This window comes from Micromys minutus (assembly GCF_963924665.1).
Source record: "Micromys minutus genome assembly, chromosome: 5".
Lineage (NCBI taxonomy): Eukaryota > Metazoa > Chordata > Mammalia > Rodentia > Muridae > Micromys > Micromys minutus.
The window spans coordinates 76525973-76543481 of record NC_137974.1 but is presented as its reverse complement, the minus strand read 5'-3'; the positions used below and the strand labels follow the sequence as shown (position 1 = coordinate 76543481).

Genomic DNA, 17509 nt, shown 5'->3' with positions numbered 1-17509 from the left:
CCCAGGAGAGGGTAATAGTAAAAACACAGTCCAGTTACAGCCAAAGACCCAAGAACTGTAGAGATGCCAGAACTATGGGATGACCATCAAGAATGGAAGTAGAAGTGTAGCGGAGCCGGCTGGACCCTGGAAGACAAACTATGTGTGACGCAGAGGGCAGAGCCAGAGAAGTGGCCTGTGCTCTTTGGAGTAGCCCAGGTCATAAGAGGTGAATCTCAGACAGTAGCCATTACATTATTTATACTGGGGCTGGGCAACCATTTTCACCAAGATGGCGCTGAAAGCGAAGAAGGAAGCTCCCGCCCCTCCCAAAGCCGAAGCCAAAGCGAAGGCCTTGAAAGTTAAGAAGGCAGTGCTGAAAGGTGTCCACAGCCACAAAAAGAAGATAGGAATGTCATCTACTTTCCGGCTGCTCAAGACCCTGTGGCCGTGGAGGCAGCCAAAATGTCCTCGAAAACGTGTGCCCAGGAGAAACAAGTGGACCACCATGCTATCATCAAATTCCCACTGACCACCGAGTCAGCCATGAAAAAAATAGAGGACAACCACACGCTTATGTTCATTGAGGACAACAAGCACCAGATCAAACTGGCCGTGAAGAAACTCTATGACATTGATGTGGCCAAAGTCAATACCCTGATAAGGCCTGACAGAGAGAAGGTGTATGTGTGCTTGGCTCCTGATTATGATGCTCTAGATGTCGCCAACACAATGGGATCATTTAAACTGAGTTCAGATGGCTAATTCTAATTCTAAATATACACTTTTTTTCACCATTAGAAAAGTTATTTATACTGGTGGAGTTTGGTTTTGCTTTGCTTAGATTGCTACTGTGTCCTGGTTCTTCCTCTTCAGGTAAGGAAGCATTTGATTCACTTTTTATTGTATAGGAGCCCACAGTTGAGAGACTTTATATTTCAAAAAAAAAAAAAAAAAAAAAAAAAAAATGGAGATTTTGGGTTTTTACAGAGACTGGGTTTTTAAGACACTGGAGATGTACTTACATATATTTAAAGAGACTATTAAGATGTTTGGATCTGTAAGGGTGTGGGACTTCTTAAATTTGTAAAAATACTTTTATATTGAGATGTTTTTATTAATGTGTGGAATAAACAACAACAACAAAATAAAACCCAAACAAACAAACAAAAAACCCAAGATTGTAGCTTAGCAGTGATGTGTTTGTGTATCAAGCTGACAAGGGAACGGTTGTGCCAGCTAGTTTTATGACAACTTGAAACATGCTAGAGCCATCAGAGAGGAGGAAGCTTCAATTGCCTCAATAAGTCTGCAAATCTGTAGAGAATTTTATTAATTAGTGATTAATGAAGAAGGCCCCAGGCAGCTGTGGGAGGTGCCATTCCTGGGCTGATGTTCCTTGGTTCAATAAGAAAGCCATGAAGCCAGTAAGCAGCAGCCTTCCATGGCCTCTGCATCAGCTCCTGCCTCCAGGTTCCTGCCCTGTTTGAGTTTCTGTCCTGACTTCCTTTAATGATGAATGGTGGTGTGGAAGTGTAAGCCAAATAAACCCTTTCCTCTCCAAGTAGCCGCGGGGATGTTTCACTGCTGCCATAGCAACCCTAGCTAAAACAACAGACACAAGGAATGGTATTGAAAGCTTTGATGTTGGGAGCAGATAAGAGGAACTTGTCTTAAGTAAGGCCATTTTGACTTCAGACTCCATTTACCTAAGCTGATCAACTCCCTCTTGAAGCAATAATTGTTCCCCAAGCATACCTGTTACCAGCCCCATCTCTAAGCAACAATAGTTACCCAAAACATAATGACTGTTCCTAACAACAGAAAGAACAAATGAATTTGATGAGTTGGGCAAAGATGCTTACATTTGTTGTTGGTGGACAATAACGGAACACTGGGGGAAAGTCCCTAATCCCAGAATTCTTATTGGTAAAAACTAAAACTGTAACTTGGCCCAGATGCGTGCTGTTTTATGCTTGTAAACCAGAAGAAACAAGGCTCTCTCATCCATGTCTGGTGGCCCTGACTGATCAGTGACTCTGCTTATGTGGTGAGAATAATAAAAGAATTTGCTGTTTCACGAGGCCACTGGTATTTCTCTCCTTTCTAATGGAGTACAATAAACAGCATGTGACAGCGAGGCAGGAAAGTTAAACCAACTATGATGTATGACTCCTGATTGTTCCATAGAAATACTTAAAGATGGACAGCTCTGAAGAGATCCATTCTAACCAAACTTCACCACCTAGACTATCAATTAAAACTGAGGGAGAAATGAAAACTTTCTGGGATGAAAATAGAAGGAAGGAATTTTTGACCACCAAGGCAGCTGTACAGAGGATGCGGGAAGGAATGATTCAGGCTGAAGGAGATGGACAAATACAAAGATGCCCTAGTATTAAGTAAGTCATATTAGAACAACTAACTAAAGCCTAAGCATCCACTTAGCATCAACAAAATGACAGATGCCCTTCAATAACAGCTCTGAATATTTATGGCCTCAATTTCCAAAGAGAAGGCTGCAAAGACTAGAAGATTGGATGAGAAAACAGGCTTTATCTTTTTACAGCCTCTAAGAAGTATAAGTTGTTGGGAACAAGCAAAGAAACTTTTTCTAAGTACTACCATTTTGTTTTTAGACTCTATATAATTATAAGGGGAAACTAAGTTCAAGGTCTCAGGCCCTAGGGGAGCTGGAGAGTTCCCAATAGCTGGACAACGTCTGTTGTATGGAATCATCTGAGTCTAGACATCTTGGAGCTGAGCCCTTGTCTCCAGGAGGCTCAGGCTGATATCTACATGGGCCCATCAGTATTTTTGAAAGCCAGAACACGGAAATTCAATATTAAGTAGAGTTGTCCAGTTTAGGGACTAAGACAGCAACGTACCCAGTTAAAAAAATACAGTATGTTTTGCTAAGTTTTCATTTTAGATGGGTAATAGCAATATTGAGCATAGAATGCTCTGTTCACTATCTTGACCACACCTGTACTATTTCCCTTCAAGTGTTTAGGTGAGATTCTAATTTAGCCACATGCCCATATTTTTCTGCCCTATAGGGGCTTCAGAGAGCATCCAGATCATGAAGAAGCAGGTAATTAAGGAAATTCATTCCCAGAAGTGGGAGTGAGCTAGTGAGCAGATAGGAAAGCCCCCAAAGTACCATAAATGTAGATTTCCCAGAGAACTTAAGATCACACTGTCTGAAGAATCTAAAGACCACAATGCTCTTCTACTAGCTTAGGAGCTCCCAACATTCAACTGATCAGGCAGGGTTAATATCCTCTCAATCCATTATTCTCCCATAGCATCCCACATTTTTGGCATTTAAAAAGGTCTGGAATCTTTTTGTGAACTTGAGAACATAAATCTGACCACAGAGCAAACACCTGCATGGCCTTTCTAGCTCTGGTGCACATAGTAGGGTTACATGTCTGTACCTGAGGGCTCACTTTTAGAGAAACACTACATTTTGCTCTCCAGAAATCTGGAGGGCACAAAACACCCGGTGCTGTTCCGTACACTTTGAAGTGCATCCAGGGGCTTTTTAATAAACGATGATGTAATGCTGCAAGGAGGTCCAACTCCCAGCAGCTGTGAAACAGCTCACCTATGGTTGGATGCTCATCTGTAAACAATCACTGAGATGGAATTTCTCATAGGTTATAAAAACCACCCATTCGTATTTAGTTTTTACTGATCCTAGAGAAGAGCCAAAAGAATAATGGAGTTATTGGGACTCTTCTCTCCCCACCCCCACCTGATGAGTATTCTAATCTGTGTTCTTGCTGCCTCTCTGTGCCAGGAACCATGTTTTCTTCTCACCCAACTTGTTGAAGTAGAAGGAACACCAGATTGTTGGTCAGACATCACGTACAACTGATGTTGCGGGTGTCCCTCTGGAGTAAGCACAATGACACCAGTGAGAGACGGGGAGAGGAGATGTCACCAGGGAACTGAGACCAGGACAGCTCCTGAAAGGTTTCAATCCCAGGTCCAGTTTGTATTTTCATTGCATACGCTAAAACCTCAAGGTAGAGCTGGCAAGCATGCGGGGTTTTACAGAGGTGAAGGTGACTGTCAGCAGGCTGTTATTTCTCCAGGTTATTCTGTAGCAAGTGACGGCACACCTGGCAGACAGGCATTACAAGCAGGGCTTTAAGTCAATCAGTAAATACATCAACGAACCAGCAATTAATAATTGTTTTTTTCCCCTGCCATATCCTACCTCACTTTGAGAATTACGTGTCCCAGACTCCTTAGTAAGCAGAGAGGTCCATTTAATAACCATATTGGTGGAGATCCCGCTGCCTGTGGGTCAGCCAGCTTAGGATAAATCTCCGGGGCAACAGTGTTTCCACATTGTTTGTTCCTTCCTTACTCCGGTTTAGCTTAGTATCTTCTTTGTGCTTCTTGCCCCACTTCCTATTTGAATGCAAAGATCACTCTTTGTCCTGCTTCATTAACATTAACAACTCATTTAATTTATGCAAACTATCTTTGTGTGGTAGTAAAATGTCCAGAGATATTAGAAAAAAGCAGAAAGGCTGGGCTTGGTGGTAAAAACTCCTTTGATTCCCTGCACTTGGGAGGCAGAGGCAGGCAGGTATCTTTGAAATTTAAGGTTAGTCTGTTCTACAAAGCAGGATCTGGGCTAGCCAGGGGTACACAGTAAGGTCCCATATCAAACAAATAAAATAGGAAGATTTCATAGGGCCAGAGGAAGGCAACAGGAGACAGAAAATGTTGGCGTCTGGTGTAAATTCAGAATGTGGCGGTTGCTTTGCGTTCAGTGTCATGGAGAAATCCTTGGCTTCGGTGGCTAATATGTAAATGCTATTTAGGGTTAGACTGAATTATGGTGCTGGGGCTTGGGGGAGCCACCTCATGCCAAGAGTCAGCAGTCTTGGCTTGTGATTACTGACCTCCTATCTGAGACATGGTTCCCAAGTCTCTCAAGATCAAGAATAGCCTTGATCGGCTTTCTTTCTTTTTTCTGATAGCATTATTGATCAAAATTTATTATTATTATTATTATAATAATTATTATTATTAATGGCTTACAAAGGGAATCTTTTTATTCAGCTTTTGGATTCTTGTGAAACTTGAGTCTATATCTGTTGAGTTTGAACAGTAAGGATTGGTAAGCTTTCTCATGTGCTTGTTGATGTCTGAAACATTGGCTTTCTATCAGACAGAAAATGATTCCCAAATTAGATGTAAAATAGTGATATACGGGGCACACTGACCGATGGTTTTGTAGGGCAGAATCATTAGCAGTACATTCTAGTACACTTAGAATTCAAGTATGAAAATAAATGGGACCAGAGCTGTGGCTTCAGGAATGTCACCACGTTCCTTTAGCCCTCCCCCCCAGGAAGAAATATCCAATATATCAAATACAATAAAACCTGTGTTTAGGACAAGGAATTAAAATCTTTTCATCTCCCCCCACCTGGTAAGACTTTAATGCAATTTTATTATTATCATTATTATTTAAGATCTTTATCAACAGGTTCTTTCTTACAGCTTGTCGACTTTTTTGAAAAAATAATGCAAACGTTTTTAATGTTTAATCTTCCCATCCAGTAAAGCCTTTGCTCAGTTAAAGGTCCACTGCTTTATTACAGGGATTTGAAGGCTTGGAGCCATGACCTTTTCCTCCCTTTCAGGCCAGCCAGTTGAATAACACTGTGAAGTCTGACCCCAGCAGCCAATGGAGGAAAGACGCGGCTGCCATCTTCTGTAGAATAAAATCAAAATCACACCTCCGGTCTCAGTGCACCCTCTAAATCCAGAGTACATTTTGTCTTGTACAGACAGGACGATTAAGATGGTGGTCTCCTTTTTGGATCCCCCGTAGAGCGCTGAGTGTAGATCAGGATATTCCTCTGAGATTACAGATGACCTTGCTCAGCACAGAAAGGCAAGTCTGTTGGGACAGCCTTGTCTCCCCAGGCTCTCTCACCTTGGGCAAACAATCGCAGGAAGGAGAGACTGTTGCAACAATTTCCTCATACCCAAGTTCCTCACCATGCCCCTGTAAAGGGTCACAGCTAGCGTTTTTTCCTCTGGAAGACACTTTAATTGTCCATGGAAGAGAGGCTGCACCCTTGCTGTGTGCACTACCAAGCTAATAGTAGTTGGTTATGGTGTGGAAAACCAAACACTGAAATGTTACACGGTAAACATTTATTTTATGGCTGGGCCAAACTTAGCCAAACTTAGTCTCCTCCAAAGTAGGAGGATGAAGCATCCCTGACCAAAAGCAGGGGAGACCTTTTAATGCAAGTGAGCAAGTGATTTAGAAAGCAGAATTTTGTAATTCACAGAACAAACCACGGAACAATGAAAATAATTTATGATATGTAAATCACAAGAGTATAGAGGAAAAAAAAGACGACAACAACAAAACCATGGTGACTAATTGGGGACATGATTGCAGGGGAGAAAGACGCTATTAGGAACAATGTAAGAATAAATCAAACTCAAACGTTATGTTTAACTGAGGAAGGAAAACTGGAGTCAGCTGTCCCCTAGCACCAGTCTGTTTCAGGTCAGACTCTGGTTACCTTCCCTCCTGCTATGTAACAAAACTTTTCCTGGGAAGATGTAACACAAGCATCTACTCAACCCAAATAGGAAGCCCATGACAGTCCAAAGTATGGATAACACCAAAGTCCAACTTGGTGAACTGTGAATTTTATGGGGGTTACTCACAGGCATATGGGTGAGGAGTTACTTACTCACAGGTTTATGTGTGAGGGGTTACTCACAGGCATATGTGTGAGGGGTTACTCACAGGCATATGTGTGAGGGGTTACTCACAGGCATATAGGTGAGGGTTTACTCACAGGCATATGTGTGAGGGGTTACTCACAGGTATATAGGTGAGGGGTTACTCACAGGTATATGGGTAAGGGGTTATTTATAGGAGCAGCAATGACTCAAAGATAACTGTGTCACCAAAGCCCACCCCAGCTTAGATGACAGCTCACAAAAGCTGGGAACCTGCACAGCTTGCAGGCAGCTCAACAGATTGGAAAATGTTTTTCCAAGTGACTCAGTTGTTCTAAACCTCTTCTAGGAGCTGGTCTGGTATCAGTCTCCACTTCATCTTGGCAGCTCTTCTGAGAGGGACTCTCAGCTTCTATTTCTTACTCTGGCTGGGAAGGGCTTAGTAAGTTTGGTCAGTTTCAGGGACTTCCTGAAGCTATTTTGAGTTGTTAACTTTCCTGCTTAAATAATATTCCTGCAAGATAGACTGCTTCAATCCCAGAGGAAATTGTTATACAACATCTGAATATCTTCACCCACATGATAAATCGGAGGATCACACCAGATCTGAGAAAAATCCAATCAGGAGGAATACTGAAACACCCAATCAGGATGAACAATGAAACATAGATGGATACCGGTGTTGTTAAGAAAAATGTCACCTTAATAAGTCATGAGATGTTAAAAATGAGAACTGAAAAAAAAATCCTAGAAGCAATTCATATTGTTAGGTAGCTGGGCAGACATTAGCAGCCTGCAGATTGTTGAAGATGAACCCCCCTGTCCACTTGTTTCCCTGGTATTGCCAGACTGAGAAGAAGCAGCCTTGCTCCTAATGAAAAGTTTATCAGGGCTTTGCCAAGGTCCACGACAGGGCAGAGATTTCCTGTCTAGGTGAAAACATGATATTCTAAGTTAACTGCCCCAAATATTACAGTGTTCTTCTCCTTAAGAGTATATCCAGTTGGGCTTCTCAATCACTGGGCCAAGAGAAGGTCCTTCAGAAAAGCAAACAAACCTAAAGAAATGCTGAGGCATTGGGAGGATTAACCATCAGAATGAGATAATGTATTTATATTTATATATACCTGGAGAAGCTGCCCCTCCCCCATGATGGGATCAGTATCTGCTCAGGACCAGTGAGATTTATTTGCCCCAGGGGAACAAAGGTCAGGGAATTAGAGAAAAAGACAGGAGACAGAGGGTGAGGGAGAAGGGGAAGGGAACAAGGGAGAGGGGAAGGGGTATTTGTCTCAGAGGGGGATAAAAGACAGCCTTTTGATAGGAGACAGACATGGCTCGTAGGCAAATGACAGTTTATAAAGGTAAAAAGGAAACCCCGTATTAAGACGAGGTGCTTAATTTTAATTGGACATGATAATTAGGTGAGCCAATGGGGACTTTAGATTGTTGAACTTCAATACTTTGATAGCTGGACCTTAGTCAGCGTTGGTTGTCAGCCTTAGGAGACTGAGGCCAAATAAGGGAATAGACGTTGGTGGCTAGCTTTAGGAATGTAATCTCACTGTTTTTAGCAAGGCACAGGGAATGTGGGAGAAGGGCAAGGCCTGCCAGAGCCATGTTTGCCATGCTCTGGCTGGCTAGAGTCCCTTCATCCAACAACTCCTTTGGGGGCTATTATCTGTTGATCTTCACCAAGCCAGCCCAGTTTTCTAAGTCAGAGAGTGTAACTTGTCCTCATCCCTGGGCCTCTGTCACAGTCACTGTTATGTTGCTGTGAAGAGACACCACTGCCAAGGTGACTTTTGAAGCATTTAGACGGGGCTGGCTTACACTTTTGAAGGTTTAGTCCGTTATCATCATGGTGGGAAGCATGGCAGCAGGCAGGGCCCAGGAGCAAAAGCTGAGCATTACGTTCCAATCCCAAGTTGGAGAGAGGGAGACGCTGGTCTTGGCATGAGCTTCTGAAACTCCCAAGCCTACTCCCAGGGATACGGTTCCTTCAACATGACTCCATCTCTTTAATCCTTTCAAATAGTGCCACTTTCCTGTGACTAGACATTCAAATCCATTGGCCCATGGGGGCCATTCTTGTTCAAACCATCACACCCCTCCGTCTATTTTTTGAATACTTGCCAACATCCCAAGCATGCTTGCCTCCATACTCTGGACATTTTCACTTTCTCTGATGTACGACTTGCCAACTTTCTTGTTTTCTGTGACCCTAATGGAAAGGCAGGTAGGTCTTCCTTCCTCTTTCTCTTCTCAGTTTTTTTTCTCTGCGTAGCAGTTGTTGTTTATAGCTTGCCTGCCCCTTGTCCCCCCCCCCCAAACTTTCATAAAATGGTCAGTTTCCTTCTCCGTCAATTGTTAAATTCCCTCTCCAGCAAGACAAAAGGTCCAGCAGAAGGGAACCCTCATTTCCAGTAACAGAACCTTTAAACTCTTTACTCGGAGATCTGCTAGCGAGAAGCCTGGAGACCAACAGCAATGGGGTTAGACTCCCAAGTCATGGGAATGAAACCTCTTCCTCCTTACCCCAGGGCAAAGTAGCTTTAGTTTTAAGAATAGCAACATTCTAAGAGAATATTTTATTTTTACTTTGGGAAATATTTGGAAGATTTCTTGACCTCAAAACAACCTTAGTTTTCAATACAGGAGAATGAAGGAATACATGTGAAATTCCTTTGAAGAGTTGGGGGAGTAGCTCATTTCTGGGGTGAGAGGAGGGAGGGTCTTCATAAGCTTCTGAAAGTCAACAGGGAGCTCTGAGGATGCAGTTTTCGAGTTGGTGACAGTTACTTTTGAGTTATCTATTGACCCCAACAAGCTTTGGTTCACTGAATCAGATTTGAGTGGAATTTCTCTAGTCTGTCTTTCGTTCTTTATCTATGGCGAATAGATGGCTAGTTATTTCTCCCTAAGAACAGTCACAGGACAGAGGACAGAGGAGGGAAGTGGGGGATGGAGGGATAGGAGGAATTTTCTTCGCACATACAGTTTGTTAAATAGGCATATCAGAAGTTACGTTAATTCAGCATCTCAGGAGCAGCAAGGGGGAAAAAACTTTATGGTTGGTCTCATCCTAACCGCTCAACCTCCATCTACTAGTTGGCATGAGTCATGTTGCCACTTCTACTGCGGTCTAGCAGCTCACACCCAGAACTTCAGGTTCACACACACACACACACACACATGCTTTGAACACCACTATTTACTTCTAGGCAGGTTGCAATGATCCAGTAATCTCTGACATGGCTGAGAGGGACACGTTTCCTAAAGTCCTGGAAAACCAAACCACAGCGCCTGCTGCTCTTGTGGAATCCTAGGTGGGAAAACCGTCAGGTTGGACGGGAGGAGCAAGAGCAAGGGACAGTGTTACTTGTGGGCACGGGGTCACTCACCCGGAAACAAGCTTTGGACCGATGAAATCAGGAGGACAGACTCTCCCTTCCCCCTTCCTCCCCTGTTGTTCACAGGTCCATCCTGGATACCCAAGGGAGGCTGCCAAGTTTTTAACCTGTATTTGCCATTTAACTGGGACCTTTCAAAAGAGGGGAACAGGGCACAGTGATTATTAGTAGCTTTTCCTTTTTTTTTTTTTTTTTTTAAAAGACAAAACCATCTACCCAGAATTTGGGTTCTCTGATATGCCAGATTGAGTTTTCAGGATTGAGATTCATCCCAATGATCTATTTTTTTTTTTTTTTGTCATTGGTGTTAAGACTCAGCCTCCCCCACGTAGCCCACTCTGACCGTGAACTCAGCAGAGCAGCTGGGACTGTATGTTTGTGCAGTAGCGCCTGGCTGGGTGTTCTCTTGAGGAAAAATAAGGAGAAAAATTTAGAGAAGGGAAGAGTGTGCGCAGGTGGGTAGGGGTGCTCTGCGCGCAGTGAGGAGTTCTCAGGACTCTGGCAGCACAAATGCAAGAGAAATGAAACCCCCAATGGTTTGAAGTCTCCACAGAGGCAGTGATACCTAGGCAGATTCTTTAGGCTTTTCCAAACTACCTCAAACCACCCGTCTTCTTTAAAAGCTCATTTCCTGGTAAGAAAGGAGCCTCTAGCCTGTTGTTATTGCTGATTGCTGAGTATGAGTGTTTGCCTGCACACGTGTGTCTGTGTACCACGTGAGGCCCAGATCCCCTAGAATAGAGTTACAGATGGTCGTGAGCTGCCCCGTAAGTGCTGGGAACCAAACCCGAGCCCTCAGAAAGAGCAGCAAGTGCTCTTAACCACCGAGCCCTCTCATCCCAGCCCTGAGACTCCTTACCTCTTTAACAGTAGTTTTCGGACGGACGGAAACAAAATCGTTTCCTTGTCTTCATTTTGCAGTAAAGACCTCATGCTTGCAAAGCATTAAAGGAATGCAGGTGGTTCGGCTCCCTTCTTAGACGATGTGCGTTGTCACATGCATTAGCTACGGTAGCACTGACTCATGGGCAGGGCTAGCGTGTTCATTCTGATGACAGGGCACAACCACTGGGTAGACAAGGCACCTGTTCTTGAGCCATATGGCTCTAGGCAAGCAGGAAAACAACAGTCCTTTTCCCATGAGCACCACACTACCCTTCTCTGAACTGCACGTTACAGAGAGTGTTGGGGACCTGCCATATCCAGAGAAGCCACCTACCATTGTCCAAATCACAGCTGGTGTCATTTTCTTATTTCAGAAAATGGTGTCACTTGATAAAACAAACAAATCAGAAAATCAAATCCAAACCAAACGAAACAACCCCCTCCCACCACTGTAGAAAAGCATCATATTAATAAACTCAGTCACCTGGTTAAGTACCCCACTCTGTTGATGCCTTTTTGTGCTCATAATGAAGTCTCCCTGGATTATATGAGGACAGGAACACTGCGGCCTAAGTGTCATTGACACCGGGGTGTACATAGCCAGGATTTACTCAGATGTTTATAGGATGGGTGCTTCCCACTAGCTCTGACCTCCTTACACACCTCCCAGCTTTTTCTGCCGGACTATTATTTACTTTTATTATTACTATTATTTACCGTTTATTTAAAACAAACAGAAAAGCTCACTTCAAATAACCAGGTATTCCGTACTTTCAAGTGAATATGTTTTATTAAATGCATACTAATATCTTTCTCTAGTATGTGAGTATACATAATAAATTAAAATGCATATTTATTAAATATAAGTAGATATACCAGAACATGATTTATTCCAGGTGAGAAATCAAAATAAGCCCACTTTTTTTCAAGTATCTTTTGGTCACTCCAAATCGATACTGTTCATAAAAAAATACACCAGTTTTCCCTGGGGAAAAAAAAATTAATTCCATAGCGATGTAGTTAAGGGATGTATTTTATTTCATAGCTTTTTTTCTCTTTGCAAGCGAAATTGCTGTTACAAAATGAGTTCAAATGGTACAGGGGCTGCTGTCCACCCAAGCAAAGCAAGCCTTGCACATTTATACGAATGCGTGGAGCATCGCATCCTTACAGTATAGACAACTGATGCCCAGGGTGCATCTGGCAGCGGCAGAAGGATGCTGGGAGGTGTTTGCACACCCTGGTACCCAAGGCTGCTTGAGGCGCTCTCCTGTGACTCTGATTCTCTGTTGGTTGCTGCTCGAAGAACTGTGTCTTGTTGTGTTTTTCCTCTTGTCTTCAGTCTAATTTACAGTTAGAGCATCACAAAAAAATAGAAATAAAAAAAGAATAAAAATAAAATCCCTGCTCGGTCTGTCAGCTCTTCAGAATCTCCATAACAGGTGTCATGAGGTATCCCTTAATGTCTGCGATGAAGTGCTGTGGTGGTCAGAGAGAATGTGGACTTACCTGTAGGTACAGTAACTGACTTTAGTGTGTGGTCTACACGTGACAGTGCAGAGACATTAGTTCATGTTAAACTCTTCCTTATCACATATGATGTGACTTTTACCGCCCCCCCCCGAAAGTCTGACCAAAAAAGTGATACAGATCAAATAAAAAGACAAATACACAAATAAGGCCATCTGCAGAATTTAAAACTTGCCTCCTGCAATATTTCACAGTAATTTTCTACATCGTATTTTACATCATTTGCTTAAATAATAAATGCTCGGGGAGGGGCTGGTTGGAGCCAATTGCACTATCTCTTCGAAGACTTGTCTAATTTGCTGGCAGGTGACTTCCTCTGGGGTGTGGGGATTTTAGAAGGCTTGGCTGTGGATGGCCGAGAACCTGCTCGGGGCGCAGGTCTGTGTGTCTGTGGGACGGTCTCCACATCTGAGCACACAGACTGGATTTCTGAAATGTCAAAGTCGGATGCGTCGCTGCCTCGGCGGCTGCTGGTTCTACTTCCGGCCTTGCTTCCGGCTCTGCTTCCTGGGCGGCTGGGAGTCTTCCTGGATTCTGGAAAGAAGGGACGGAGGAAGAGAGGTGAGCAAGCTTTATTATTCATTTGCAACACAGAGTTTAATATCAACCTGCTTTCCTTGCACTTGGCGCTTACATACAGGTTCCCTGGCCTTGTGGCTTTTTGTTATTACTCAAGGGTAGACAGCCTCGTTCTAAGGAGACGTTAAATGACATCACCTAGACTGACATACTGAAGTTAAGTTCTGGCTTACCCCATTTAAGAACTTAAAACTCATCCGTTAATAGGTGGACACCCCTGCTGTTGGAGGTGATGTTCCCTGCAGCCTGGCTTGTTACTGGTGTAAGCCTTGCCCAAGGAGATGTGACTTAGCCTTGTCCCTTATGCTGAGCTCAGAGCGTGGCAGTGCTGGCATGTCACTGAAGTCACTATTCTGTGATGGAAGGCCTGATGCATGGGTTTCCCCAGTGACCTGGAACAGCCCTACATGCTCCCCGAGTGGCAAAAGAGGCTCCCAGAGCTAAGGGCTCAGGATGTCCATACCCCATTGTTTCTGTGGCACATTCAAGAAGTAACTGCTTAGTTTCTTGTTCCTAGGATTTATTTGTCTCCTGTGTCTGGGGGTAGGGAGGAATAAGGCTTCATTTCATTTCAAAAGCACACACAGCAATGTCAATTTTTTTTTCTTCAAATTAGGAAGATAGGGCGCTTTAGTCCAAGGGTCACCGTTGAGGGAAACAAATCCCACACACTCACCAGCAAACTGCGTTCTGACTCTGGTGGCTGCTGTGGTTATCAAGGCGCTGTCCTCCCCGGAGTGGAAACCTTTCCCTGACAGGTACCCTGGGAGTCGCAGCTTGCTTCCCTGGATCGGCGTTCCCTGTGTGTGACCAGCGCAGGGACTGCTTAAGAGTTTGCCCGAGTTGTATGCTATTCCACTGGCACACACATGCTGCTCATGCTTAGACATCTAGACACGCCCTCTGAAGCAGGTCGACATGCTTCAGATCAACGAGGCGTGCGGTTCCCACCTGCCCTCCGCCTCCTCCTCTTTATTTAAATTCTTACTCGGACAAAGGGAACCTTCTAAAGAAAATGGCTTCATGATGGAAGAGGAAACACAAAAGCCATGGTGAGGAAAAACAGGACCAATCAAACCGTGGGTTGTTAGTACGTCTCAGACTGTCATCATTACGGGGTTGGACAGTTGTCCCAGTGGTTGGGGACTGTGCAGAGGAGGGGACAGGAGCTGGATACTATGCTTGTCCGTCTCGCTGTCTTCAGCTTTCTCAGGAAATTGAGGCAGATGTTAAACAGAAAAACCCACCCTGAGATAAGAAAGCCTGGGGGGTGGGCCCTCAAAAAGGAAGCGTGACCTTCCACCTTCACACTGTACAGCTATACTTTGGAGACACTTCATTAAAAAGGGTCACTTAAGGAATCTTACGGAGCAACTTTATGTCAATGTTATAAGTCTAAAGCCATGTTTCTACATTGTGACATTTTAGAAATCCTCCTGAGGTTAAAAACAAAACTCTTGAGATTCAGGGGGTCTCTCTATGCCAGTGAGCACACAGCCAAGGAGCCACAGAGAAAACAGATCTACAAAAATAACAACTCTATTTTGTAGAACCATCCTCTCATTAGAGCTGAATTTTTGTTTTGAAAAACTATGAATCTGCCACTCAGGTCATATAAAAGCCAGGACCGCCTTACCCTGCAAGTGCTTGGGCTTGACTGTGCACCCACACTGTTCTTGAGGCTCCGTGAGGCCATCCTTTTAAATTAAGCATACCTTTGAAGTAGTTCAGCTAATGGACTTGGGACTTTAATTCACGGGCATGTATGTGAGTGAGCCCATGCTGAGGCCTCAGGGCATGCTTAGCATCTTCCTTTACTGCTTTGCTTGTGAGAGGGTGTCTCACTGATTCTCTCCAGCTTCTCTCTGTCTGCCATTCACCACCCCAAGTGCCTTGCTTTTATCTGGAGATAGGGACTCAGGTCTCACATTTGTACAGTGTTACTTTACCAACTGAACCTTTTTCCCTAGCCCCTACTTAAAAAAAATAAAAGTGAACATAGAGATTTGCCCCCAAATATTTAAAACAAGTATTGGTTTGAGGGCAAGGGCTTTTCAGCTTTTACACATTGGAGTGGCAGCAGCTCACAGACATTTTTTGGTGCGATCAATGATTGCTCCTGCAAGTGGGAGCAAGTAGGGGTTTGGGACCCTGGGGAAGGAAGAGGAGGGAGTCCGTGTTTATCTCAACTTTCTCACTTGGCCCCCTCAGGGACTGGTACTGAGAAGAGGAGGCAAGGGTCTTTCCTCTGTTCACCTACTCTAATTGATGTAAGCATTAAGTAACTGGGAAACAGTTATGAAAACCATTACGGTCTTCTGAAAAGCACTGTACTTCTTTTATACAAGGGCCTTGGCTTTCTTCCTACGAATTAGGCTAGAAATAACTCCTCCTTTCCAAGAAAGGATGGTTAGGAACTCCTCCCCTGTCACTGTGGTTTGGATCAAGTATGTGGAATGGTGCCTACACTGATCAATTCACAGAAGTTTCTTCAGAAAAAATAGTTTGGTCTTTTTTGTTACAACTGAATGTGAATAATCTGATATGTGAGTTAGTCTTGGCAAATGTTACATTCCTTAAACCTTCTCTCTGTACCTGTCATTGTAAGAAGTTACCGAATGCTCAGATTATATTGTTTACTAAAATATAATACAGACACCTTTTGAAAATGACAGTTAGCTTTCTATATTCCCACCCCTGTCCCTCTGATGTCTGCACTTAGAACCGAGAACAGTGTCACACTGGGCCAGCACGAAGGAGCAGAAATTAATGCCACAGACATTCAGAGGGAGAGTTCATGGTGGACATATGCTAAGACTCTTCTAAGTAGTTCTCTTGCAAATGACATTGTTTCTGATTCATCTAAGGGAACATGCTAAGTTTCATGCTCAAATTATGTCGGTTAGCAAGGGCATCCTACCAGTATTAGAAGAAAACCTTCACAGGCCACACCTCCAGAGAACAGAAGCCAAGGAGCGGACTTGTTAAACCGCCATTGTCTTTCCTGATAACCCCTTACTCTAATGTCCCCTGAGAACTGTTTTGCAGGAAGTAACGGGAAGAGGTAGTAGTATCAGAAGTGCACACGTCAAGGTCAGCGGTGAGCGGGGTTAGTAGGTTGAGTGTCAGCCGGAGAAGGCTGTTAAGACTGCGCTCTGGGGGCCTTACGATACCTCTGCAGATGACACGGTAAAGTCAGGGCACTCTGCTGCTTTACAAGGAGTTGACATTTTGCTGTTTGCCAACCATGGTTTACCATAATTGCGTGTTAAAGGATGGAGAATCTGCGTGGAACAACGGTACATCACATGTAAAGGGCAGCGGGTGAAAAACAAAACCACAGAAGAGAGAGGACGTCTCGGGAGAGTCACTTTGTACAGGTAATGAAGAGTGGACGGGGCTGATGACAAATCAGAATACCAAAAGCAAACAAAAACAAACAGACAGAACCTTTAAACAGAATGACAAAGCCCCTAGACAGGTGACCCTGTACAGACAATAACTTCATGGGTCATCGGGCAAAACATATTTAGGAATACGGTGGAAAGAGACACAAATGGATGTGGCTGGTCCCACAAACACCAAGGAAATAAACCCCCTGCCTGGGAGCTGTGGACGATGGGTGCTTTGGGAGGGAGGGCCACAGCCCGGAGTCCTACCTTGGGCGTGCTGGCGGCGGCGGGCACCTGCGGGGAGGCGTGACTGGACACGGAAGTGGATCTGTTGGGGGAAGCTCCTCTCGATGAAGGCCGAGATCGGCGGCCTCGTGGTCGGAAGGCGGCCATGCCCTGACTCGCGCCGTCTGCTAAGATGAACTTCTCCCGGAGCTCCATGTTGGTCCTTCCTTTAGCTGGATTGCGCGCGCAGGCAGCCAAATGCACAGACAAGGAGAGAAAGCACTCAGTCTCTGTGGGAGGGAGGGCCGCCTGGCACCACACAGCACGCGGAGAATCTCGAGAATCTCGAGGACACCTTTTTGCCATGCCAGCTCCAACTCAGCATAACAAGAAGTTAAAATGCATTCCTTCACAATGCATTCCTCTCGGAAACGAGGGGCCGTGGAGATGGGGAAGGGCGGGCGTTACTCTAACACTAGACGCCAGCGAGGATCACCAGTGTGAGACAAAGTCAGCGTGAAAATGGGAAGCTCATGCTACTGTTGGTCCACCAGCTACGGATGCCCACACGTTGTTACCCTCATACCACACTGAGTAGACACGTCAGGAAGGCAGGGCCGTGTCTTTTACATGTATTGCTGAGGTCTGGAGAATGCCAGTATTTAACATTGGGGATTAAACAATTATATAAAATCAGAGATGGCTTGTTAGTCATGGGGATAACATAAAAAACTTTCAGTGAGGCAGCTAGCATTTTAATCTTAGACC

General features: G+C 44.3%; 1 protein-coding gene and 1 pseudogene across 13 annotated transcripts in view; one reads left to right on the top strand and one right to left on the bottom strand.

Annotated features, from left to right (window-relative positions):
- Positions 1-271: 271 nt before the first annotated feature.
- LOC308421197 (large ribosomal subunit protein uL23-like) lies at positions 272-744 on the top strand (annotated as a pseudogene). Its single transcript has one exon. The product of its transcript is annotated as a large ribosomal subunit protein uL23-like (transcript).
- Positions 745-11783: 11039 nt separating this feature from the next.
- The window catches only part of DST (dystonin), a gene marked incomplete at both ends in the record, with an annotated part of 363235 nt that continues 357509 nt past the window's right edge, over positions 11784-17509 (bottom strand). For 9 of the 12 annotated variants that reach the window (XM_080917065.1, XM_080917066.1, XM_080917067.1 and 6 more), the window contains 4 exons: positions 11784-13079; positions 13801-13924; positions 16298-16408; positions 16784-16974. In XM_080917065.1, the coding sequence (XP_080773191.1) occupies positions 12817-13079; positions 13801-13924; positions 16298-16408; positions 16784-16974 (689 nt within the window). The remainder of the gene's footprint in view (positions 13080-13800; positions 13925-16297; positions 16409-16783; positions 16975-17509) is intronic. The other 3 variants (XM_080917072.1, XM_080917076.1, XM_080917068.1) reach the window with 1 other exon arrangement.